General features: G+C 38.5%; 4 protein-coding genes across 4 annotated transcripts; 3 read left to right on the forward strand and 1 right to left on the reverse strand.

Annotated features, from left to right (window-relative positions):
• Positions 1-1081: 1081 nt before the first annotated feature.
• On the reverse strand, positions 1082-2884 carry LOC110879108 (UPF0301 protein MAV_0052). The gene is made up of 2 exons (XM_022127512.1): positions 2572-2884; positions 1082-1958 (listed from the first exon to the last, which is right to left on the reverse strand). The coding sequence occupies exons 1-2, from the start codon at positions 2837-2839 to the stop codon at positions 1201-1203; spliced, it is 1026 nt and encodes a 341-aa protein (XP_021983204.1). The 5' UTR covers positions 2840-2884; the 3' UTR covers positions 1082-1200.
• An 8691-nt stretch (positions 2885-11575) lies between these two features.
• Positions 11576-17232, forward strand: LOC110879105 (chorismate mutase 1, chloroplastic). The gene is made up of 6 exons (XM_022127510.2): positions 11576-11715; positions 15726-15933; positions 16015-16101; positions 16197-16340; positions 16407-16499; positions 16735-17232. The coding sequence occupies exons 1-6, from the start codon at positions 11672-11674 to the stop codon at positions 16969-16971; spliced, it is 813 nt and encodes a 270-aa protein (XP_021983202.1). The 5' UTR covers positions 11576-11671; the 3' UTR covers positions 16972-17232.
• A 1118-nt stretch (positions 17233-18350) lies between these two features.
• On the forward strand, positions 18351-19802 carry LOC110879106 (lamin-like protein). Its single transcript, XM_022127511.2, has 2 exons — positions 18351-18625; positions 19262-19802. Exons 1-2 carry the CDS (start codon positions 18436-18438, stop codon positions 19597-19599), a joined length of 528 nt encoding a protein of 175 aa, XP_021983203.1. The 5' UTR covers positions 18351-18435; the 3' UTR covers positions 19600-19802.
• Positions 19803-24087: 4285 nt separating this feature from the next.
• Positions 24088-25007, forward strand: LOC110874800 (lamin-like protein). Its single transcript, XM_022123222.2, has 2 exons — positions 24088-24208; positions 24609-25007. Exons 1-2 carry the CDS (start codon positions 24088-24090, stop codon positions 24995-24997), a joined length of 510 nt encoding a protein of 169 aa, XP_021978914.2. The 3' UTR covers positions 24998-25007.
• Positions 25008-26691: the final 1684 nt, after the last annotated feature.

Raw genomic sequence — 26691 nt, forward strand, 5'->3', positions numbered from 1 at the left:
GCTATCGATGAGAGATTTCCATGATTTCGAGACTGATCGGAATCGGATCAGTGATTTCACCGGAAGTTGTTTGATGATTTCCTCTTGGATTTCGAAGGCACCTTGTCTGACATCTTGATTTTGATTACGATATGAATTTCTAGGGTTTCTAGTGAGCAAATGGAAGATTTGGGGATTTCCATTGAGTTTTTAGATTTTTTTTTTTGTAATGGGAGCGAAATTTTATAAAAAACCCGACTTTTTACCCACAAATCAAGTCTTCAATTTATACCATCGTTGTACCCTGTCATCGATTAACAACTCCAAACTCCAAATCTCACACCTACCATAATTCTCAGTTTGGTTGGGGCTCCACATGTGCATACCACCATTGTCGATCAGCACGGTTGCAGGGGAGAATATGATGCATTAGGGTTTGGATTTGGAGAAGACGATGGATTAGGGTTTGGGTTTGGGGGGAAGCTGAAGATGATAAGTCTGCTTTTATAGGGTCAAGGTCAAATAGTTATTTAATTTAATTAATTTAATTAGTAATGTGTTATAATAAAATTATATTGACCGTTTTGCCCCTGAGAAAAATGACAAAATAATAGGATTATATTAGATAAATATCAGTTGATTTCACTTTTGAACCAAACTGGCAATAAAAGTGAAACCTCGTTTTATACTTCATCTTTCATTTTTCATTTTTCTATTTATCTCAAACTTCATATTTTATTAATTATCTGTCACCTGTTTTAATATGCTGATAAATTAATCAATAAGACAGCATGTTTAATAATTGATCTGGTTATAAAAACATCGTGTAATGCAAAAAAAAAAAAAAAAAAAAATCATAAAAATATATTAACTTTACATGTATTGCATCTAAAGTAAATAAGTAAATGCAGATTATAAAGTAATATAAAACTATATTTCAAATATTCTTCATGCAAGAAACTGAATTTTAATTAATTTTGAACAATGATATCACTTACAATAGGTTTTTCTTCCTTTGCAGTTGTTTTTTAATATATTGATATGCTACACATGCTTACAGTTATAGTGTCTATTCAATAGTTTTAAAAAATTCAATGAATCATTAATAAAACTACCAAACAACTTCATAATCAATTATGGACCACAACTATACAATATGTCATTTCATTTTCACACAAATATGACTTAAATTAAAATACTAGAGTTGTATTGAGCGATAACTTACCAAACTTCCTTCTGACCCATAAGCCCAAGAACCTCTTCCCAAAGCCCAACATTTCCCACATTTGCCAGCCCAAGTACATTTGGGCTACAAGCAGCAACAGCCCAATACCCAGCCCTTATCTCACCTCTCAGCTGTTCTTTCTCCCATCCACAATATCCATGAAAGAATCTAAACTCACCCACACCAACCACATTCCTCTTAACCATTTCAGCAGCACACCCTACACTCTCTTTGGTCCCATAATACAACCCTTTCATTACTTCATCAAACACACCACTCTTACTAACTCTTTCATCCTCTCTCACCAAAAAAAGCCCTTCTTCAAGAGGCCCGCCAAAGAACAACGTTTGGTCAGAAAATACTCCTGACACGTCTAGCACACTTGATCTCATCTCCTTGATTGACATAAGCGAAGGGCGGTTGAGTATGACGCCCATTGGGCCCACATTGTCCGTTGATAATAAAAGGACCACTGTCCTTTCAAAGATGTGGACCCCGTCCATTTTCTCGGTTGCAATGAGTAAACAACCCTTTTCGGGCTCATGTATGGCATGGGCCCATTTGTCACCTATTGAAATGGATAGTGGTTGGTCCGCCATGGTATTGGGGTTGTCCGGTGGTGAAGATTCTTCTGAGCTAAATGTTTGTTCTCTGGCTACTAGCCTTGCTCTGAATGATCGCCAATCGGTGTCAAGAAACATATTTTCCTCGTCTCCCGATGAGGGTGATGGTGAATTTGACTGAGATTGACAATCTACAATATACAAATTATTACCACACTTGAAAAAACCATAGAAATAGAAAGATAAGGTAAACAAACTAATAACAAGGCATTTATGATTATTCTATTTTACACATACGGGTGTGATCTAATGGCACGACGCAAAAACATGACACGAACCTAAAAATCACCGGTCTCAGTTAAGTCTATACAGGTCTCAATCAGTTTTGGGTGGAACCTGCCAACACGTTTAGCTAAACATGTTGGGTTCAGGTTGACTTGGCAGGTTTGCGGGTTGACTTGTTTATATTTTTTAAATGTGTTTTTGGGTCCCAACTTAAAATGGTCGAGTATTCTAAGTTAAGCTTTAAAAACTAAAAGGGAAATTAGCAACAACTTTCATGATATAAACGTAACTGTTTGAGTATATATTTGGAATTTTTGATGTAACGTTAGAGTATAAATACACAAAAGTTAAAAAATAATATTCTAGTTAAACACGTCGTATTCGTGTCAACTTGCGAATATTCATTTTGTGTTAGGTTCATGTGCCTAACACAATTTTCGGGTGTGTATCTAGTTCGACCTGCCAACCTACGGACACAACTTGTTTAGCACCACTGATTTTAGGAGCACAAAAACTTACATGTTGTCGATGAGTGAGTACGAGTTTTCCTAATCCAAGAGTTGGAAGACGATCTCTTGGATTGCACAAAGCTTCTTGATTGGACTAAAGGGGTGACAACTTTGGATGATTTAGTGAAGGAATATGAAGAAAGAAAGCATGCCTCCATTTTTCTTAATTCTTCAAACAAGAATATGGTGATATTAATGATGCAAGATTGAGCTATACCCAAGTTTAATTTTGGTCCTATATAATGATAAACATGATGAATCTGCACCACAAAGCTCATTTAGCTAAAAAGTAGGATCCCAGATCGTCGGTATGGGCAAGTGGATAAACCTTTAAACATCAGAAGAAGATATAGCCAGTAGGTGGGTTACATGTGGGACTGAAGTAGTTTGGCAGATACTTTAGCACTTTATGGAGGATGTGTCATTTTCCTAGCCATTTACTTCTGTCTGTTGTGATTTGTGAAATATAACACCTTGTGTGCTTAGATAATAGCAGGCTCTCCTTTCATAATTTTCTATACAATAAAATTGTCATCTTATTTCTAGTCTAATGGAATTAACAAGAAAGATGAGAAGATTATTTTCTAATGCATTCTCAATCAAAGGTACAAAATAAATAGGAATGCCAAAACAAACATTCCGTAAATACAACCTCTAAATATGGAGAGGATGTAGAATAGTATAATTGCCAAGATGCCTTTCATTACGATTATTCCACTATATAAAGATACAAACGAATCTCCTATATTTGGAGATGATATATATAGCTAAGCTAATACAATATAAACATAAATCGCGTCCATAAATACGGGCTCTATTACACCCCCGCAGTCGAAGCAGGAGGAGGACGGATGCTTAGACTGGAGCGAAAATCGTCAAAGAAAATCCGAGGAAGGCCTTTAGTGAAAATGTCAGCAACCTGGAAGCGAGACTGAACATGCAGAATGCGAACCAGCCCCTTTTGAACGTGCTCACGGACAAAGTGGATATCTAATTCAATGTGCTTGGTACGTTGATGTTGCACGGGGTTGCCGGATAGGTAGATGGCGCTGATGTTGTCACAGTAGACTAGAGAAGCTTTAGAAAGCGGGTGACACAGCTCAAGAAGAAGGTTGTGAAGCCAGCAGATCTCAGCAACCACATTTGCTACGCCACGATATTCGGCTTCTGCACTAGAGCGGGAAATGATCTCTTTGGATTCAACTCGTTCTCGCACAAAATAGCAATCCATCTAAACATGCTTAGTTCTTTCGTGGAATACCGGATTGTTGGCGATGTCACGGGCTGCTTGATTATCACAAAACAGAGGCGTGGGTGATGAAATGTGAACTTGGAGCTCACTAAGTAACCAATGAACCCAAATGACTTCACTGACTGTAGAAGCCATAGCTCTATATTCGGCTTCGGCTGAAGAGCTCGAGACAACGGATTATTTCTTAGTTTTCCAAGAGATGGGAGTCCCACCTAGCAATAGGAAGTATCCAGTACGCGACCGTCTTGTATACGGACAACCCAACCAATCTGAGTCACAATAAGCGGCCAAAACAGGATCTCCTGCACGGGAAAGGAGAATACCTTGACCTGGTGTAGCCTTTAAATATCTTAGAACACGATTTGCTGCCTCTAGATGGTTGCTTCTCGGGTCAGCTACAAACTGGCTCAAGACATTGACAGAGTAAGTGATATCTGGTCGTGTGGCTTGAAGGTATAGAAGTCGACCAACTAAGCGTCAGTATTGGTTCGCATCAACACTTGGTTCATTTTCACCCTTGTCGAGTTTCAAGCCGTGCTCAATCGGAAAGGAACTCGGTTTGCAACCCAATTTTCCACAATCCTTTAAAATGTCCAATGTATACTTGCGTTGGCTAAGGACGAGGCCACCTCTTGTCTTGGCTACCTCTATGCCTAGAAAGTATTTCAAAGGACCGAGATCTTTGACACTAAATTCTTTATCAATCTGTGTCTTGATTTCTTGAATTTTATTGAGACAATTACCAGTAATAATTACATCGTCCACATAGATGAGAACGACTATCATGATGCTCTCGGCCTCATAAATGAAGAGTGATCGGCCTTGGATTGTCTGAAATTCAAGCTCAAAAGGAAAGCAGTGAACTTGTGGTACCAGTTACGTGAAGCTTGCTTCAATCCGTATAAGGACTTCCTTAAAGGACAAACACGAGTTTCGCCATCATTGGAGAAGCCTTGACATCTAGATCCCCGTGTAAAAAAGCGTTATTCACATCGAGCTGATAGATAAACCAATCTTTCTTCACGGCCACTGCTAACAAGGTTCGAACTGTGACTAGTTTAGCCACTGGTGCAAATGTGTCGTGATAATCTACTCCTTTCATTTGAGTGAATCCCTTTGCAACCAAACGAACCTTGTACCTTTCAACCTCACCATTAGGCTTAAATTTGATTTTGTACACCCACTTTGAGTCTATCGCCCGCTTATCTTTAGGCAAGTTTTCCAGTGTCCAAGTTCCATTCTTTTCTAGAGCTTTAATCTCCTTTTGCATGGCTTCACGCCAGTGAGCATCCTGAGCAGCTTGTTTGAAATTCTTTGGCTCATCATTTTTAGTGATAGCCGTCAAAAATGCTTTATGGTTAGTGGAAAATTTATCATAAGAGACAAAATTAGAGATTGGGTAATGTACCGTGGAGGTAACTTGATTGGAAGTTGAAGCTGGGTGTTTGACCGAAGGGGGAACCTGTACGACGAAGTCTTTAAATCTTGAAGGCTGAGTTCTTGACCGAGTGGGTCTGCCTTCGGTTTGGGCCACGACTTCCTCATGTGATTCATTTATTTGCTGCTCTTCCTCAATAACGTGATCCATTTCATCAGGATTGTGATTTTCATTTATGCCACTTGGGCCGTTATTGGGCTCGGTGTTATTGCCTTGGTCATGGTCCTATTGTGGGGTCTTGTATTACTGGGCTTTGGCTTTCGGTTTGTGTCACAACAGGCTCATCATAACAGTGGCAATCATGGACTATAGTTGGATCCTCGATTCCACTGTCATTTTCTCCTTCGACATTTTTGAAAGGAAAATGTTCTTCATGAAAATTCACATCCCTACTAATCACTATCTTTCGGGTCTCAAGGTCAAGAACTTTATAACCCTTAGTTCTAGGGGGTATCCAAGAAAGACCACTGGTTTCCCCCTTTTTTCGAACTTGTCTCCATTTGTGTCAGTATTTTTGAAATAAGCTAGACACCCAAAAACCCTTAGAAAATCACAATCTGGTTTTTCATTCCAAAACAGTTCAAAAGTGGTTTTATTTTTAATAGCCTTAGATGGGAGACGATTAATCACATATGTCGCGGTTAAAATGCATTCTCCCCAAAACCTTTTAGGAAGATTTGCACCAAACCTTAAGGCGCGAGCGGTTTCAAGTAAGTGTCTATGCTTTCTTTCTACAACACCGTTTTGTTGGGGAGTGTGGGGACATGTGGTTTCTAACAAAATTCCTTTTTCATTATAAAACTCTTGCATGTTGTTTGATGTGAACTCCCCACCGTTATCACATCTGACCTGTTTAATTTGTTTCTTAAATTGCACCCCAATCATTTTGTGAAAATTTTTGAGACACTGGCTTGCTTCACTTTTGTATTTAAGGAGAAATGTCCACACCGCTCTACTAAAATCATCAACTATTGTAAGAAAGTAGTTGGCCCTTATATATGAAGATACTCGATAACCCCCTCCCCCCCCCCCCAATATCACAATGAACCAAATCAAAAGGAGCACTAGTTTTAATAAAACTGGAAGGAAAAAGGCAATCTAGTATGTTTTGCTCTAGAACATGAATCACAAAAATTACCCAAATCAAAAACAGTATTTTTGAGAAAATCCATTTTAGTAAGCTTTCCCTTTGAAGCATGTCCAAGTCTTCTATGCCACGTCTCAACAGTGGTAGCCATGGCCTTTCTTTCTTGAACCATCTTCATTCGGTACAGTCCCCCTTCGCATCTACCCACACCAATCAAGTTCCTCCTCTGTAGTCCCTGCATGATACAAAAATCAGGGAAAAAGGTAATAGAACATTGAAGGTCGCGGCTAAGGCAACTAACAGAAAGAAGATTGCATTTGAAATCTAGGACATAAAGGACGCCCTTCACTTTTGCTCCGCCCGGAAGAGTATATTCCCCTTTTCCTTTAACCGGAATGGACTCCCCATTAGGAATAATGACGGGAGCCTCGAAGGGGGTGGCCTCCTTGTTTGCAAGGATGTTTGAAAGGTAAGTAATATATTCGGTGCAACCCGAATCAAAAATCCACTCACCTTCATCGTCCTCCTTATGAGCCATATTAGCAACAGGTTTTGTACCCTCGCCTTTACCTGATCCAGAAAACTGCTTTAAGAAAAGTTGGTAATCTTCTTATGTCAAACCTGGAATAGGACTTGTTTCTGTCTCGACACACCCGGCCTTGGCCTTCACCTTTTCTCCTTTCTTCCCGGGCCACCATTGTGGGTACCCGACCAGCTTGAAACAGCCCTCTCGCTTATGCCCATCTCTATTACAGAAGGTGCAATGTTCGTTGTTTTCTTTCACAGGCCTTGAACCACCCTTTTCTTTGTTTTGGCCCGAGGAAAACTCACGCTTTTGTGCAGCCTTGAACGCAGCGGATTCTAGTGGTGCTCTTCCCTTAGCCGAAATAGCTCTCTGCCTCTCGTCTTCAGCCACCATGTGGTACACATTTCCAAGTGATGGAATCGGTTTTGTGGCTAGGATTTGTGTTTTAATAACTATGAAATCAGGATATAAGCCCATCAAAAATTCATAAAGGTGTTCCTTTTCTAGATGTTCGTTTATCTTTTTGCCCACATCACATTCACACTTGTCACAGGTGCAACGTGGGAAAGGATGTATGGACTGGGCTTTGTCCCATACGGACCGTAGCTGGGTAAAGTAGGTTGAGACGGAAGCACCACTTTGTCGAGTTGAAGCGATTTTTTGTTTTAATTCATATGCCCTGGGAGCACTCTGCTTCCCAAAACGTTCGTTCAGATCTGTCCATATTTCTGACGCTGTACCTGCATATTTGACGTTGTTTCGTATGTTCTTCTCCATGGCGGCTGTCAACCAACCCTTTATCATAGCATCAACACGCATCCACGGCATGTAGTCTTCGAAGATTTCTCGGGTTACTTGATCATCCCATCGACGAACTCTATTTTGTTTTTGGCAAACAGAAAGTTTGTCATCTCTTGACTCCAATCGGCAAAGTTATTGTCGGTGAGAACTTCATTGACATGAAGCTGTTTGGGGTTGCCTGATGGATGAAGATAATAGGGTGAGTCATACGCGATCCCACCGCCAGAACCTTCTCCATCCTTGTTTTTGGTTTGGTTATTGTTTCCTGTCATCTTTCTGAATCGAGATCAAGAGCTAGGTTTGTGAAACCTGCTCTGATACCATAATGGAACTAACAAGAAAGACGAGAAGATTATTTTCTAATGCATTCTCAATTAAAGGTACAAAATAAATAGGAATGTCAAAACAAACATTCTGTAAATACGACCTCTAAATATGGAGAGGATAACAATCAATAATAATAAACGAAAATAAAAGATGCTATCCAATATAGTGTTTGTCAATATTTCAAACTAACATAATTAATGTATTCCTTACAACCGCACATGATATAACCCGGTGTTAGAACGAGTTGGAATCATATGCAGCTTAATTGCCGCTAGGCGATACGGATACCGCCGCCACCCACGCGGCTTGCCTTTAGGCTTGGGATTTGAGGTAAACATTTGGCGCTGAAGAATTGAACATTTTGCCGTGATGTTGGAGTGTTTATGGTGTGTGATTACTGGGTGGAATAAAAGGGTAAAGTCCATGATTCTAGAGTACTTGTGGGCAGGTGCCACCAGTGTTTTCGTGCTTCTAGACTTCTAGGGTACTTTGGTATAAAAATGACATGACATTGTATCATTGGGTGGCCCTAGAGTAGTACCCTAGGGCACCCCTTCTACAAAAAAATATTAAAATGTTTATTTAATATTAAAATGATTTATCTATTGCCTATAAGAAATAACAAAAAAATTATATAAAAATTAAATGATCTTCAAAGTATTATAAAAGCAAATATCTTAATAAAATCTTTGAAGAAAAACAAAAATAGATTAGAATGTTAGGTTTATATGAACAATATTACTTAAAAGGTTAAATATATAACTTAAATTTAAACATCTAAGAAAGATTATTAATTTTGAATAAGACTTTTTATTTTTGAATTTTACGTAATTTTGTTCCAAAAACGAACCAAATCGTTGATAAAACCGAAACCGAAAAGCCAAAACCTAACAATTTTCAAAAACCAAAAACCAAACGTTTTGATTAGGTTTTGATTTTACCTTAAAAACCGAACCAAACCAAACTAAACTATTAACACCCGTTATTAGTGACACCCTGTTGTCTTCTCAATCTCAACCGCACCCCAAATGACAACACAACAAAGGCATGGGCCACAACCAACTAATGGGCTTATTGATGACCTGGTTCCATTCATTTTGGGTTTTGTAGTTACACCAATTTTACTAGTTTCATGAAAATAATATTAAAAGCTGTGGACGGGTATATGCATTAATTGGTCTTTGTCCCGATTGCTGAGTGTTATGTGCCTTATGTCCAAGGCTTAATGCAAAACTACTATCGAGCCGAGAGTCTTAGGGCATGTTTGGCTAAGCTTTTTGAAATAACTTATTGACTTATTGGCTTTTTAAAAAGTCATAAGCTCCAAAATGATATTTGACAATGAGTGTGTATGTGAGGGGAAAAAACCAATAAGTCAATAAGTTACTCCATACTGATTTTTCCAAAAAGCCAATAAGTCAATAAATTGTTTCAAAAAGCTTAGCCAAACATGCCCTCATTGGAAGCAGCCTCTCTATTCCTACGGGGTAGAGGTAGGCTGTCTACATCTTACCCTCCCCAGACCATACCTCTGCTTTGCTATTGATGGGATTTACTGAGTATGATGACGATGACCAACCACATGAAAAGGTGTAACTTTATTTTCTATCGTTTATTCCTTATCCTCTTTCCTTTTGACTTGATTTAAATGCACCATCTCTATTACTAATTATACCCCCTTGTGAGAGGAAAAGTACCGGTTTCACATGGGGCCCGTCGTAAATATGTAAGAGGAGAGGGTGTATTGAGTAGGGGTGCAAACGAGCCGAGCTGAGCCCGAGCTCGTGCTTGATTAAATTATGAGAGTTCGGGCTCGAGCTCGGTTCGATTTTAACTTTGTTTTCAAAGCTCTCGAGCTCGGCTCGTTTATTATCTATTAATTAATATATTAAATAAAAATAATATAAATAATTGACCTTTTAGGCTCGCGAGCTCGATAAGTGAAGCTCGGGCTTGGGCTCGTTTACTAAATAAGCTTATTTTTAGGTTCGAGACCGGCTTGTAAACAAGTTTAAATAAGCTCGGTTCGACTTGGCTTGTTTACAACACTAAGGCTCGACGAGCCTAACGAGCTTCACATGCGAGGCTCGAGCTCGATAAACAAACAGGCTTTATTTTAGGCTCAAGCTTGGCTCGGGCTCGATAAAGCTCGGCTCGTTTCAAGCTTTTTCTCAAATAGCTCGCGAGCCGCTCGCCTCATTTACAACCCTAGTATTAAGTAATTATGGGGGTGTATTTAGTATCACCTATCTTTTCCCTTTGTTGAACTCTCTTCCAACTTTACATTATTTTATTAAGAGTAAACTGCCATTTTGGTCCCTGTGGTTTGGCCAGTTTTGCCACTTTAGTCCAAATCTCAAACTTATTACATCCAGGGCCCTGTGGTTTGCATTTTGTTGCCATTTTAGTCCAAAACTCAAATCAGGTCAGATTTCTAAAAAAAAACCCTGGTTTTTGTCCTTTAGCTCAGGGGCATTTTGGTCATTATGCTTTTATATATATATATATCACACATAACACTCTCTCTCTCATTTTCTCACTCCTCTCTCTCTATAACCCACAGAACACTCTCTCTCTCTCTCTCATTTTCTCTGCTCTCTCTCTCTACTACCACCACCACACCACCACCACCACCACCACCACCCCCACCACCGTATCAACACCACCACCACCGTATCAACAACCCCACCACCACCACCACCGTATCATCACCCCCGCCACCGTATCATCACGACCACCACCGTACCTACCACCACCTCCTTCACCGTATCATCATCATCGACATCAACACCACCGTCGCCGCCAAGATCATCATCATCATCAACATCAAAACCCCTGTCGCCGTCAAGATCATCATCATCAACATCGCCGCTGTCGGCACCATCATCTCCAAGATTATCATCATCATCAACATCAAAACCCCCGTCGCCGTCAAGATCATCATCCATCATCAACATCGCCGCCGTCGGCACCATCATATAATGGTGGGTTAGGGTTAGATTTTGATACAGGAATTATATAATGGTGGGTTAGGGTTAGATTTTGATACAGGAATTGTTGATTAGAGAGGAATTTTGATACAGGAATTGTTGATTATAGAGGAATTGTTGATTAGATCTGGTGTTGCAGGTGGATAACGGTGTGTGGTCGGAGATGATGGTGGCTTACGGTGGTTGGTGGTTGCAGGTTAAGGAGGTGGTTGCAATAGTGGTGTAGGTGACGGGATTTGGGTTTGAAGATAAAGAGGTGGTGTTTGGGATTTATAATCAGAGTTTAGGGGGTGTTTGGGATTTATAATCAGTTTAGGGGGTGTTTGGATTAATAATCATTTACAATAAAACCAAAATGACAAAAATACCCCTGGAGATAAGGACAAAACAGGGGGGTTGAAATTGGGAATTCTAGTCAAATTTCACTTTTGGACCAAAATGACAACAAAATGCAAACCACAGGGCCCTGGATGTAATAAGTTTGAGATTTGGACTAAAGTGGCAAAACTGACCAAACCACAGGGACCAAAATGGCAGTTTACTCTTTTATTAATACTAACAAAGTCTTTTATGCTAAAAAACAAAGAAACCCTTTGATAATTTAATGACCATTTGTTTTGTCTGGTTTCATTGGTACGCTACCTACCTACTTCTGAAATCCCCATTTATCTTGCAGACTAATCGCTCCAATGTGGAACAATTCTTCAGGACTTTCCAAGACTGCTTCATTTGGGTACTAAATTATCAACTGCTGCTTCTTCAATTTCATTTCAATGCAATATTATTGTTTTTTTTTATTTCGTCGGTGCTATTTGTTTACTTTTATGAACTCGTTACTCTGTAGCAGTAGCGTTGGTGCTTCTATGAACAGAAATTATGATATATTAGATACAAGTATGCATTCTTGATGGGGTTTCAAAATTGCATTTTTGATCGTCAAATTTGACATAGATTTTTTAGGGTTTTATCACTCACAAGATGTTTGATGTTTGTTTGACTTATTATCCTTGAAATGTAAGACTACATGGTATGGTGATGGACCATCCTTGGAGGATGATCCGCCACGTAGGCGCCACATCATAGTCCTCCCAAGGATGGATCATCCTCCAAAACTAGGGGGCATGGGAGGATGGTCCTAGTCATCATCCTCCACCACTTTTATATATATATTTTTTTTAAATCTCCATCTTTTTTTAAACATTTAACAAATAAAGTAATAAAATATTTTAATTAATATTATAAAACATTACATAAACATAAAAAAAAAATTAAACTTAAAAAAAATAAACTAAAAAAAACATAAACTTAAAAACCTAAAGTTAAAAAAAAAACGTACAAATATCCTAACATACTAAAATAAGCTACTAGTCGTCGTCTTCCATGTGGTGGGCGGGTTCGTTTTCAGCGTTGTTCCAAATATGCTCCACCAAGTCCGCTTGTAGGTTGTGATGTGTGAACTCGTTACGTAGAGCGAAGGCGTTCAAATCTTGTTCTTCCTCACTAACTGGAACAGAATTTCCAGTAGACGCGTTTTCGTCGTAATCGCATATCGCTCTCCCTTCGTCTTCAATGATCATGTTATGAAGGATGATACAAGCGTACATAATGTGTCGTAACCTCCTTGGTGTTTGCGAACGTGCTGGAATAGAAATGATGTGCCATTTTTTTTGTAGAACACCAAAAGCCCGTTCAATATCTTTTCTTGCGCCCTCCTGAAACTTTGCAAATTTTTTCCGTTTGTCGTCGGTCGGGTGCGGGACAGTTTTAACAATTGTCGAGTACGTTGGGTATATCCCATCGGCTAGGTAGTAACCTCGCCTGTACTCCACCCCTGAAACCGTAAAGCTTGTGTCTGGACCTGTACCCGCCACTACATCATCAAAAATCTGGGACTGGTATATGATGTTGAGGTCGTTGAGTGAACCGGGTAGACCAAAAAAAGCATGCCATATCCAGAGATCCTGTGACGCAACAGCCTCTAAAATGATAGTCGGATGTCCCTGATCTCCCCTAGTATACTGACCTTGCCATGCAACCGGGCAACTCTGCCACTGCCAGTGCATGCAATCAATGCTCCCGAGCATTCCTGGGAAACCATGTCTCTGTTCGTGTGCCTGATATAATTTTTGTACGTCGCTTGCGTTCGGTTTCCGCAGGTATCGCTTGCTATACAATTTGACAACCCATTGGCAAAACTTGTACAAACAACGACGTGCGGTTCTGTCAGACATCCTAATGTACTCGTCTAATGCATCTGGTGCGTAACCGTACGCAAGTTGGCGAATGGCCGACGTACATTTTTGTAAATTGCTGAACCCCCTTTGCCCTCTAGCATCGTTTCGCAATGTAAAAAACGGATCAGACTGTGCCATGTCGCATGCAATACGTAAGAACAGTTGACGACTCATGCGGAAACGACGTCGAAAAATCTCGGCTGGGTACACGGGTTCGTCGGCAAAATAATCAGCAACTAGTTTATCGTGGCCGGCTATAAATTTAGAACAAAAAATAAATGAAACTAATTAAAACATACATTTTAAAACATACAAAAAAAACATACATTTTAAAACATACAAAAAAAATTAAAATACCTTCTTGGTCTCGATTATATTTTGCTCGTCTGGTTAGCGGTTGGGACGACCCTTCAGCGGCCGACATGAACACTTGAGCCGCGTTCATAATCATGTTGTGCATAATAACATCCTCTTCCGAAGATGATGAATACCACTCGGACGAAGACGATGAAGACATTGATGAAATTGAGGAAATTGAAGAAACGGGTGAAGCCATGATAATTTTTTAGCGAGAAATGGTGTGGAAGCGGGTAAAAAATGATGCAAAATATGAAGACTTTTTATAAAAAGAAATGAGTGGTTTATAAAATGTGAGAGAGATGGGGTGGTAGTGGGTGAAAAGTGGTGAAAATAGGGGTTAAGGGTGTGAGTATTTATAAAAATGGTATTGAAATGGGTGTTTATTTGAAAACTAGCCGTTCTTTATTTTTTTTTTTATTAATATTTCAAACGGTCATATGGAGGGGCCCACAACATTTTGCTTCGTCGAGAACGTCCGAAAAGGGACGCTGAGGACGGCGACGTATGGGGGCGGCACGGTGTTTGGACCGTCGCCGACCCGCGACGGGCCGGGGCCGACCCCCATACCGTATAGCCTAACAGCCTGTATTTATGTAAATTCTTTCTTTTACACCCTCTAAATCTATTTCTTAATCACGAACCCTCACCCATCTAGGAGGAGTAACACATTTACTACACACCTTGATACCGGCATAAATCAGGTTCAAACCCTAAGCCTGTTCAGGTTGGTCAACAAAACAAGGTTGACTTTCAAACCGGTTGGGGTTTTGTCGATTTGTTGACTGGTTTTCAGCAGTTTTGACTAGGTTTTTACCGGTTCGGTTCGGGTTTAACTGGTTTCAAAGGAGATGATTATAAACCGGTTAGAAACCTGAAGGGGTATGGTCTCAGATCTCGCGCCAGCATCGACCGCGAGTGACCATTACCCTTATCAAAACCCCCACTAGCTAACAACCTACTTGTGCCCATGCGAGAACGCGTCGGCACAAGGGTTGAATCCAATCTATCTAGTAACAAAGGAGGACTTACACGGAACATGAGAACGGTAGAGTGATGCGACATAGCATCACATCTGGTGTATGAAAACGGAAGTATTCACAGCGATGCGGCATCGCACCGCATCCAGTGAACACTTCTATCAATACAGGAAAGCCTTACCTTAGGCATAGAAGAAGATGAACGTAGCGGTGCGGCTGACACCGCACCATACGGGCATTTTCGTCACGACAAGGGATGCAGGCAAGACGACGATGCGGCTAGCACCGCATCTCGCGTATTCCTTGATCACAAGTAGGAGACGCGGTAGCTTCAGATGTTACCGCACGTAGCGATGCGGCTTGCACCGCATCCTATGCACTCAAGCAAGTAGTACTGACACCACAGTGCAAGTGGCACCAATGGCAGTTACCTGTCAGAGCTACGTAAGCAATGGACTGACGTGGCGTAACCTCCATAACCGACAAGCCTGACACACCTGAAAAGGTGCAGCACGTCGTCAGTCCATCCATCATCATCCTCCTTCACTCCTCGGCTATAAATACCAACCCCAAACCAGGTTTGAGGTATCTCTTCACAACTCTCTCACTACTACTACTATCTTACTTTGCTTCCCAAGCAAACTACTGATTCTCACGCCGGAGAGTGGTAACAAGGAGCACCCCCCACCCCATCCTCCTTGTTACGAGTCACGGCTTGTTTCCTTGTGCAGGAGATCAACCACCGGTGATCCAGCCAGCGATCCTCGAGAGGAAGGGATTAACCCTTCTTGACGAGACCAGTGTGTTAACCCTGCCCGGTTAACCATTGTTTCATCAAAACCCTATGGGTTGTACCGGTTTTTATGTATGCTGGTTTCAGTTTCGATTCGGTCCCGGTTCTGGTTTTGGTTTTGGTTTTGGTTCAAAAATCGGCTTTTTTTGCATCTCTAGATACCAACCACTAGGCTACACACCCTTTGGTCTGTATTTATATAAATGGGTTGAATTCTTGTCTCATATCTCACTGTGTAATGTTAACCTTTGATTTTCTACTTCATGTGACCTCCAAAAATAATACATTTCAATGGTTTGTGACATGATTACATATGATAATAACAACTCATCAAAAACAAATTTTGGCCCAAACTTACCATGAATCTCTTTCGTTTTAGATCAGAGAACGCAAGTGAGATCTATACTCTCGACGCTATAAGAAGTTCTTTGATTTGTCAAGAAGATACAATTATATATAGTCTTCTGGAAAGAGCTCAGTATTGTTTCAACAATGACACATATGACCCCAATGCTTTCTCCATGGACGGCTTCCAGGGTACTTTGGTCGAGTTCATGGTCAAAGAAACCGAAAAAATCCATGCTAAGGTCATTCAAACCTCACTTTAATAGTCATTATAAAAAAAAAAATAATGTCAGCACAAATATAACAACCATTTTGTTAAACAGGTAGGACGATACAAGATCCCCGACGAGCATCCGTTTTTCCCAAATGAATTACCGGAGCCTATGTTGCCAAATTTGCAGTACCCGCAAGTAATGAGGGTTACCCAATTGGTTTTATATTAGTTTCCAAGCCAATCTTTTAGCAACAATACAAATCAGTTTTTTTTTTCTTGATATGCATATAGGTGTTGCATCCTTGTGCTGATAATATCAATATTAACCGCAAGATATGGGATACATACTTCAAAGATCTTCTCCCTCGGCTAGTCAAAGAAGGAAACGATGGTAATTGTGGATCAGCAGCAACGTGTGACTACACATGCTTGCAGGTACGCGTTTCTACTTATGCATTAGTCTTGTAAGAACAATCTTTTATGTTTATATGCTATTTGCAGGCCCTTTCTAAAAGAATTCACTATGGTAAGTTTGTTGCTGAATCCAAATTCCGGGCTTCACCAGCTGATTATGAAGCTGCCATTCAAACACAGGTAAGAATTTCTATGTGTTAATTATAGAATGATGAAAACCCCGTCAGGTATTGTTAATAAATTATGTATAGGAAATACGAAAAAGCTTTAGTACAAATGAAACCTAATAAAATCACATATCACAACAAACTCTTAAGTAATATGTTCTATTCATTTGTAAATACAAGCTTAAAAGGTTTCGAAAGTCCCTACTGATGCAGTTTCTTGAGGGTTATAATGGTAATTACACATGCAGGATCGGAAAAAACTGATGGACCTGTTGACCTACCCGGCTGTGGAAGAGATGGTAAAGAAGAGAGTGGAAAAAAAAACCAAGATTTTCGGACAGGTAGTGACTGTGGGGTCTGGGGAAGACGCTACTGAGCCGGTTTATAAAATAAAGCCAAGTTTGGTTGTTGATCTTTATGAGGGGTGGATCATGCCATTGACGAAAGAGGTGGAGGTTGAGTACTTGTTGAGAAGGCTTGATTGAATACAACGACATCTATCCATGGTGCTATCAATCCATATGGCCGACTAGCTTGCAAGTATTTCTAGGCGTGTAAAAATGCAATGTATTTTATAACCTGTGTTTTCACCTAAAAAGTCTGATCAGATTTAATCAAGGAGAAAACAAAGATTCTTTCTAAGGAAATAAATAGGTTGTTATGATAAACAAATGTAAGGATACAAAGTTGAAGTAGTAGTAGTAGTAGTAGTAATTGTATTATTGATCTATTATTAATTAATGTAATAATAATAACTATAAATGATAATGATCTGGATAATGAATGATCTGGCAAATCATGTCATCACATGTGTACAAGATTTAAACAATTATAGGCTTTGTTTTATAATAATCAATGAAACCCATATTTTGTTGTATCACTTAAAAAATGCAGCCACGCAAGCTTAGTTTGGAAGCCATCTCAACCTCCACGCCTGGTAAAAGAGTGTACATCTCAATATTATTGGCGGATATAAAAACTAAAAGTTTTCTCTGGATCAAACATAGAACGAAGATGCATGCGCTAGAACGGTCAAATTGATGTAATTTCAATCTTTTGTAATCTGTTTTGTTTTTGTTTTTTGCTAGCATCTTGCTAGTTTGGGTTTTTCTAATAAAATTCTGCCGTTCAAGAAAAAAAAAACCGCCACGCTTTCAATGGTGGTGGTCCATTGGCAAAAGCAAAGCCTTTAAACACCTTAAGATGGGAGGTCTGGGTTCAAGTCCCACAGACATCAGAGAATAAAAAAAAATTACCGTTCAAAAAAAAAAAAAAAAAAAAACCCCGCCACGCTTTCAATAATCAAATATCAAATCTAAAAATAATTAACGAGGTGAACTAAAAAATCAATTATAAAGCTGGCCATTGAGAGGAGAAACACTCGTACGGTCTTGACCCCTACCTACGCGGTTGTTCTTTTTATATATGGTCTCACCACAATACTCTACATAACACGTTTTAATCACACAAACGTACTGGATTCCATGGTCGGCTGGTAGGAGGGGCAGGGTGGGTGACCGCTTAGGGCTCTCTTTCCATGAGGGCCTGAAATTAAAAAAGAAATAAAATTTTGTATATATTTATATTTTTTATTTCTTTTTTCCTCTTTTATACACTTTTAAAAAAAATATTTATTTAGGGACTGAATTTCTTTACTCGTTTTCGACATTTGGATTCAATTATGGGCCATGCTGGATTCAATTACAGCTCGTAAGTAATCGTGTTCGGTGAGACTTTAGAGTATACGTATTTTTTTATTCCTTTTGGTATTGCACTCCATAATAAAAAAGAATATATAAAAATGGAAAACGCGTAGAACCGACTAAATTATATATTATATAATAATTTAATCGTGCGACGCTCCGTTCCAGTTTATAAGACAAAGCCCACACCACTTCTCAACATTTCTAGAAAAACCTCGTAACTTAAAACACCCGACAGAATCCACAATGGGGCGGAGCAACGGCGGCAGCAGGTGGGCCATGGTGGTGGCTTTGGCATTCTGCGCCACATTAGTCATTTTGCTACCGGAAGTTTCCGCCAAAAGGTTCATCGTCGGAGGAAATATGGGCTGGACTTCCAATGTTAACTACACTCTTTGGGCCGGAAACCAAACATTCTACTTCGGTGACTGGCTTTGTAAGTATTCTTCTCAGATCTACTGTTTTCGCTATCTAGTTGTTCTGTTTATGGATGTAGATCTCTTGGGTATGTCTCTGTTTCACTGGTTTTGAACCTAGTTACTGTACTAGATCTTTGGGTAGAGATGCGTTTTTTTTTTTTTTTTAATATTTGTTTGTGCTAATTTAAATTTATTATTGTTTATTGACCCTTTAAACCTCTGTGGTTTGAATAGTGGTAAATACTGCAATACTGCATACCTGATTCTATTATGAATAGATAAATTGATTTGATTCCCTATGCGTTCATAATCGGTTATTGCTTTTTGATTGTGCATTTGTACAGCTAAGCAATGAATAGTATCTTTGTTATTCAGCTGACCTAATATTTTCCAAACTGAAATCAATTGGAAATGATGTTATTGATGGTAAAAATGTATTCGGAGGCGAGTGTATCCCGATGCGGTGAATTTCACAAGTAGCCAAATTTGGATTTGGAGGATTCGTTGGCGGTTCAGAATAAAAGTTTATATAATTCTGTTCTCAGATTAATTTAATCAGATCTAAAATTCTCATTGCATTTACCATATATGAGCCAAAAACTGGTCAAGGTTACCATATTTTTCGGTCTTAATATTATTTTTCTTTCTTGCAGTTTTCGTGTACGACAGAAACCAGAACGATGTAATTGAAGTGAACCAGACCAACTATGAAACCTGCAATGCCGAGCATCCAATTCACAATTACACAACAGGAGCCGGAAGAGACGTAGTGGCACTCAATGTCACCCATGACCGCTACTTCATTAGTAGCAAAGGGGCGTGCTACGGTGGCATGAAACTTCACGTACATCTCAGTCCGCTACCACCACCACCAAAATCCGCGCCTGCAAAGAGTCACTCTTCAAGATTCACCGTCCTTAGAAGCCAGCTCGTGATCCCTGCTGTCCTCGCTGTTGCCGCAATATGGGACTCGCTACTTCTTCGTGTTTGATGCAAAGTTCATTTTGATGGCAGATAGGTGTGGTACATTGGTGCTTGTTGTATTGGGTTTTTTGATCTTTTTTCATTGGGTGTTGAATTTGTTTTTTGTTCTTCATCATAGTTTGACCAAAATTTTATTTATGGGTATGATTGTGTTGGGTAGACGATGTAATTGAACATTGATTTTATATATTCGATTATTAATTTATTCAATCTATTGCGTGACTGGCGGATTAAGCCATGATTTATCCTTTGCACATGGTAGTGGTTGTGGGTCTTGTCATCATACACATGTGGTCTCTTTGACCCTGGCTGGAGATTAGGAGTGATTGGATTTAAGTGTAGCAGAATCAAAGAATAAAATGAGGCTTCATCTAAATGAACTCTCTTCTCTCTTTACTAGCTGTACCCCTTTGTGAGAGAAACTATTTCAAATGCGTCTTTATTTTCATGAGGTTGAGCGTTTAAATCCGGTTGTAAACAAAAATGTATAAAAGTAGAATAATAGGGTATGAGATTTACTTGGGTAAAAAACAATCTATGGTTGCACTATCGTCACCTGAAGACGAACCTGCCAGCAAGAAACTAGCAGCAGGTTGCCGGCAAAACAAAACCTACAGAGGACTTCCAAATGTCCCAATTGATGTTCAGACATTTGTCTCTGAGTGGTTAAGGATTATACTGAATCTGAATGGTTAACAAGAAAACATGGTTGTTCCATTATACCTCCGCCCCACAGGCCCACACAATTCGAGAGCCCACCTCCATGCACCATCCCTTCGCCACCTACTCTAGTACTCTACCCTCCACATGACTCGTACAGCACATAAAGAGTATAGGCCACACATAAACACCTCACTTTTATGATCTTTTTATTCAATGTTATTGATATATCATTATCACACCGGGGTTGGTTTATACTATTTGATTAGATTATCTTTATTCTCATTTCAATTATATAATTGTTAACTACTTAATAAGTTTAATTGATAACACACTATATTTCAATGTGTTTTTATCGTTTTATGGTATCAGAGCCTTAGGATTCTTGTCTTTTTCTTCTCCCTCGCATATAGAGGATTTGAATTAAGTTCAGTTTAAATTTTAAAATTTTCAAGTCTGATTCGAATGATTAATGAAGAGGATTTGTGCTCAGTAATAAGTTGCATAAATAGGCAAACAAAAACACTATAGTCGTTGCCATTAGTCTTTTGCCGAGGAATAAAATGTGATTTTGATCTATTGCATAAAGTGAAATTACACTTGGCTTAAACTAGATTTTTACAATTGTTGTGAATGTGGATACCAAAAATATTGCCCAAAATGTATCCTACGGGCTAGATTTCCATATTTTTAAAGTAGAACACATAATTCTTTATAATGATATATTGTAAGGGTTGTGTTCTAGCTCCATCTTGTGAACTCATACCATCACCCAATTATACTCTGTCACCTCATCTTAATCTATTTCAACCCAAACGAGCCCATACCATTTATTACAGTGCTCTAGCTTGTGACCCCATGCTTCCCAAGAAATTCGTCAACTTCCTTCTCCTTCCTTCCACCATCTTGGAGCTAGATCACAACATGGGAACCAACTCACAACCTCATATTGGGGCAGTTGTGCGGTGTTCTAGCTCCACCTTGTGAAAAAGTAACATTCTCAAGATCGATTCAATTACACCACTTGTAGTTTCCATTAGTTACCACAAGTTTCAACATTTGGTTAAATTTTGATTACTCAGTTATGTTTGAAGTATGATCCAAATATACATCTTTAGATTGACTTTCTAAATGGTTAAGTATCATTTTGAGAACTTTATAAAAAAAAGATTTTTAAAGGAGGTGGAATTGGAAAGTTTAAAGATGATATTTTTGAAAAGAGGGTGTGGAAAGTAAAAAGAGAGGGTGCATTTAGTCTACCCCATATAATTTTTTCTTTTCAAATAAAATATACATGTTAATAAAATATTACACGCATAAATCAAGCCGGCTATATTGCAAAATTTCAATACATGATGGAATGGAGAGAATCATCCCATGGTCTTCATTGATCATTATCACTAGGGGTGGAGGTACATTCATAATTTCCTCAATGGAAGTGGAAGACACATGAATTCATAATAGTCTTAGCATGTCATGGCTAGAGATGTCAACATTATTAGTCACCAATTAAATGTTAAGAACAAACTTTAACTAAGCATGTATATCTAATAAGCTATTAGTAGTCACCAATTTTAATGTTAGGAACAAATTTTACAAAGCAAGGAATATGTGTATGTTATTTATTCTACCAAAGTTATGATAGACATTACAATAGATATATATATATGTTATTACTTATTAGTAACTACTAACTCATACCATTCGAAAACTAAGATTAGTGGAACGCAAATGTGACAAACTTTCATAAGAAACTATAGTATGATCGCATTGTAATTTAAATTATTGTATATAGTGTGACTCGCTTGATTCTTCTTTGTAATTTAAACTCATGTTTCAATTTCAAATTGTAAAATGATTCTGGTTGTTACTTTTATTTGGCTTTAATCTGTTATTGTACTTGTTAGAGCATTCACATCCATGGCATCAAAATATGTGTGTGGTGTTTTTAAAATATAAAGAGTATAAAAAGTGGTTGTGAGTGGAGGAGAGAGAAAATGTTACTGTTCATCTGTATATTTGGGGGGACACTGTTTACCTCCTATAATTTTTTAATATATTTTGAAAGTGGTTGTGAGTGGAGGAGAGAGAAAAGGCAATGATAAAGGTATAAAAATATTATTTAATTAAAAAGGAGAGAGAAAATGTAGTGTTTTTTAGTGTAATTTAGGGTGAAAATATGGTGGGTTGGATGTGAATGCTCTTAGTAACCAGATTTTGGTGGTGAATTACTGGATTTTGGTTGTTAATTACTTGATTAGGAAAGAGGTTTGAATTTGGAGGGAATATATGAATTATAACAGCAGAGATCAATGTTTTTAAACCCGGACCTGACCGGCCGGTCCGTCCGGTCTGACCGGTGACCGGAGGTACTTCCGGTCCGGTTCGCAATGTTGGATAGGATCTGCAGTGGGCCGGCCGGTTTGGCTGGTGGCCGGCGGTTCAGGCGGAGAAACGGAAACGGGTTAGACCAGTTCTTTATTTTTTTCCTACTTTGACTGGAAAGAGGTTGGCCGGATCTGAAAATCAAATCTTGATAAGAGAAGACGGATCCGAACCATGAGAAACGAAGAGAAAAAGGTAATGAACGAGAACTCAGATCTTTATTTACCTCAGTGTGATTGAGGGTTGTTCATTTTCATTATTAGTAGAGCTGAACGACGGAAGAAAAAAAAAGAAAGAAACCTAAAAGAGAACTAGTGATTTGAAATGTTTATTGAAATTGAATTTAATACTTTGAAAACATAAATGCAGTGTTACAGGTGTCTTTTATGATTTTTGTATTTTACATTTTTATATTTTATAAATCCTAGCTTAGTAGTAAATGCTTTAAACTTTTTATCTTACAGGAATATATATTCAATAAATTAAATATTATAATTACGATACTATTTTAAACACTTTAATTTTATAAAACACAAATATTTTCATATTTTGTTTGAACTCTAACATATATTTTATATTATTTATACATTATCCGGTTCGACCGGTTCGACCAGTGGACCATTCAGACGACCGGTTTGATGTCCGGTCCGGTCTTAAAAACATTGGCAGAGATTAATGTGGTAAATAAAGTTCTTGGGTATTTTAGTCTTATCACATAAACTCAAACGTCTATTAAATAGTAGGGATGTTATTGATCCAAATTGACAACCACAAGGACTTGATTGTCCAGTTTTTGCACTCACGGATTGTATGTGCCATTGGTAGTAAACCACAGACATGGAAATTGTAGTTTACCTTATTAGTTATTATTTAGAGATTACTTGTTTTCAAATTGATACGATTATGGATCAGATGACCCAATACCATCAGCCCATGGCAGACCCAACGAGCAGAACTGGGCCAAAGGCCACTGTTAGGAAAATCGATTCAATGACTAGTGGACTAAAAAATCCAGGACCGTACATAAAGTGCAAGACCCATTTAAGAGAGCATGCATATAGGCCCACCAATCCACCATCTGCATTTTACTTGATTATTGTAATCATTTAAGAAGTAATGCCGCATGTTTCATTAGAGTGCGTATTTTGTTTGTATATTTAGGTTTAACGTTCATGAATAAAAAATAGCAGAGAAAGTTAAAGATGTGTGGTGAGACGTGAGATTAAACAAAACTATACGAAGGAGTCAACGTTATAACAAAATAGTAAACAATAATACAAATTGAACATAAAACAATTTTATTCATTTTAATCGGTTGACTTTGGTGTTATAAAATGAAGCCGAGAGCATGGCTCCAAATTTGACATCACACTCCAATCCAGTGGGGCGGAACAACGGCGGTAGTAAACGGGCCACTGCGGTGGCTTCGGCATTCTGCGCCACATTAGTCATGATGTTACCAGAAGTTTCCGCCAAGCGGTTCATTGTCGGAGGAAACATGGGCTGGACTTCCGACGTTAACTACACTCTTTGGGCCGAATACCAAACATTCTACCTCGGCAACTGGCTATGTAAGTATCTATCTAAGATCTGTAGTAATTTCAAATGTAGAAAATTTTCAACATCTTTGAAATGGTGATAGGGAAATAAAGATGGTCGAAATTAAATTACCGAGCTTGGCTAAGCTTATAATATAAACGAATCTAGTATTTATATAAATAAAATAATTTTTATTTTAAATAATAAATATTTAATAACTAAAATAAATTTGCCATACATATACTCTTTGCTTTTGGTCTTTTGTTTGTTAAATGAAAGCCAAAAAAATATGAATGATCATGTTGTTATTGGTGCCTCATATATGTTAAACAGAATATGCAACACGTACTATGTAGAACTAGAAACCTTTGTTTTTGCATTGTACTAATTTTCAAGTTAGATAATTTATTTTGGTCTTAATCATACTTGCAGTTTTCGTGTACGACAGAAACCAGGACGATGTAATTGAAGTGAATAAGACCAACTATGAAACCTGCAATGCCAAGCATCCGGTTCACAATTACACGACAGGATCCGGAAGAGACGTAGTGACACTCAATGTCACCCATGACCGCTACTTCATTAGTAGCAAAAGGTCTTGCCATGGTGGCATGAGATTGCAAGTACATCTCACTCCTATACCACAACCCGCTCCCTTACCACAACCCGCACATCTCGCACCTTTACCACCACCACCAGTATATCTAGCTCCTAAACAACAACCACCACGAGCCGCCCCTTCAAGGAGTTACTCTTCGAGATTCACTGTCCTTAAAAGCCAGCTCCTGATCCCTTTTTTCGTCACGATTGCCGCCATATAGGATACACTACTTCTCCCGTGTCTAATGTAGAATTCATTTTGATGGCAGATAAGTGGGTTCCATTGCCAAATTTGGTACACTTTGTGTTGGGTTATTTTTTATATTGTTGCATTGGGTGTTAAATTTGTTTGTGGTTATTCGTCATACTGATTTATGGGTGTGATTGTGTTGAACATATGAATATGAATGTAATTGACCATAGTTGATATTGGATAATTAATTTGGGGTGACTCGCACATGGCAGTTGAAAGTAAGCATCACAATCTATGTACTACCCGTTAACACACGTAACGTACGACTTGACTTGATATTAAACGGGCTAGGGTTTGGGGTAAAGGAGTTTGGTGATAAATGGGTCAATATCTCAACAATAAGATTACAAATGTGTTTAGACGGATTCAACCCATTTAGACCACCCGTAGTGTGGTTTTTGGCATTTTTTCCCAAAAAAAACGCCCCTAGACCGCCCCCGTGGGCGTTTTTTAAAAAAAAAAAAAAAGCTTTTGGCGTTCTTTTCTCCACGCCTTTGTTCTAATTCTTTGACCAATGACCGTTATTCTTCTTTTTGTTTGGCCAATATCATTTTTTGATGGTGCTTTTTATTTAATTCTATTACACCTCTTTTAATATAATGCCACACAATGCCCACATCCCCACTACACTCATTTTAGAAAAACGTCCCATAATGTCCCATTGCTGACTGGACTGCCACATGACGCAAAACGCCCAATGGTGATGCCACTATTTGTGTCTTCCACTACACATGGTCTTATAACTTGCATAAAACGCTTAACTTACCATGCTAACTTAGGTTCACACTACACATATGGCTATTTTATCAAAACAACGTAATTTATAAATAAATAAATAGATAAAATGGAATTTAATTATAATAACTTATATTATATCATGTTAATTGTGTTTCATTATTTCTTAACTGTGTTTAGTGAGTCGGTCAATAATCGTGTTAAACTTGTTATGTCATTGGTGTTACTGAATTGTTTATATTTAATTGTGTTGGCATAGGCGACGCATGGTGGTGTTGGTGGGCGACGGCTTTGTGGCTACCACTTTCTCTCGATGGTATTATGACGAAGACGTTCAGTGGTAGGGGTGGTGACGACTAACCGGCGTGGTGGTGAGTAAGTAGAATTTTTGAGTTATTTACTTAATTTTAGAAGTTATTACAATTCTTAATTTCATTTGTTCTTAACATCGGATGATTAATGATATGCTTTTACTTGTTTCGGGCCTAAAAATAAAATTACAAAAATCATCACTTTTTGGGGTTGGAATCTCTACAGAGGAAAATTTAGAATTGGCTAATCTTCTAAACTATAATCCCGGGGTACTTCCCTTTATTTACCTTGGCCTTAAAGTAGGTGCAAACATGAACTTGGTAAATAGTTGGACCCCAGTAATTGATACTTTTTCTTCAAGATTATCCTTACGGAAAGCATCAACTTTATCAATTGGGGGAATGACAACTCTCATTAAATCGGTTCTAGACTCACTTCCTTCATACTACTTCTCCTTGTTTCAAGCATCGAATACCGTTTTAAACAAACTTGAGAAACTAAGAAGAGACTTTTTATGGGGTGGGCCGGATGTAATTAACAAAATGCACTGGGTTAGGTGGGAAAAAGTAACTTAACCAATTGCAAGGGGGGATTTGGATTTGGGATCTTTAAAAG

The sequence above is a fragment of the Helianthus annuus genome, chromosome 9 (genome assembly GCF_002127325.2).
Source record: "Helianthus annuus cultivar XRQ/B chromosome 9, HanXRQr2.0-SUNRISE, whole genome shotgun sequence".
NCBI classification, from domain to species: domain Eukaryota; kingdom Viridiplantae; phylum Streptophyta; class Magnoliopsida; order Asterales; family Asteraceae; genus Helianthus; species Helianthus annuus.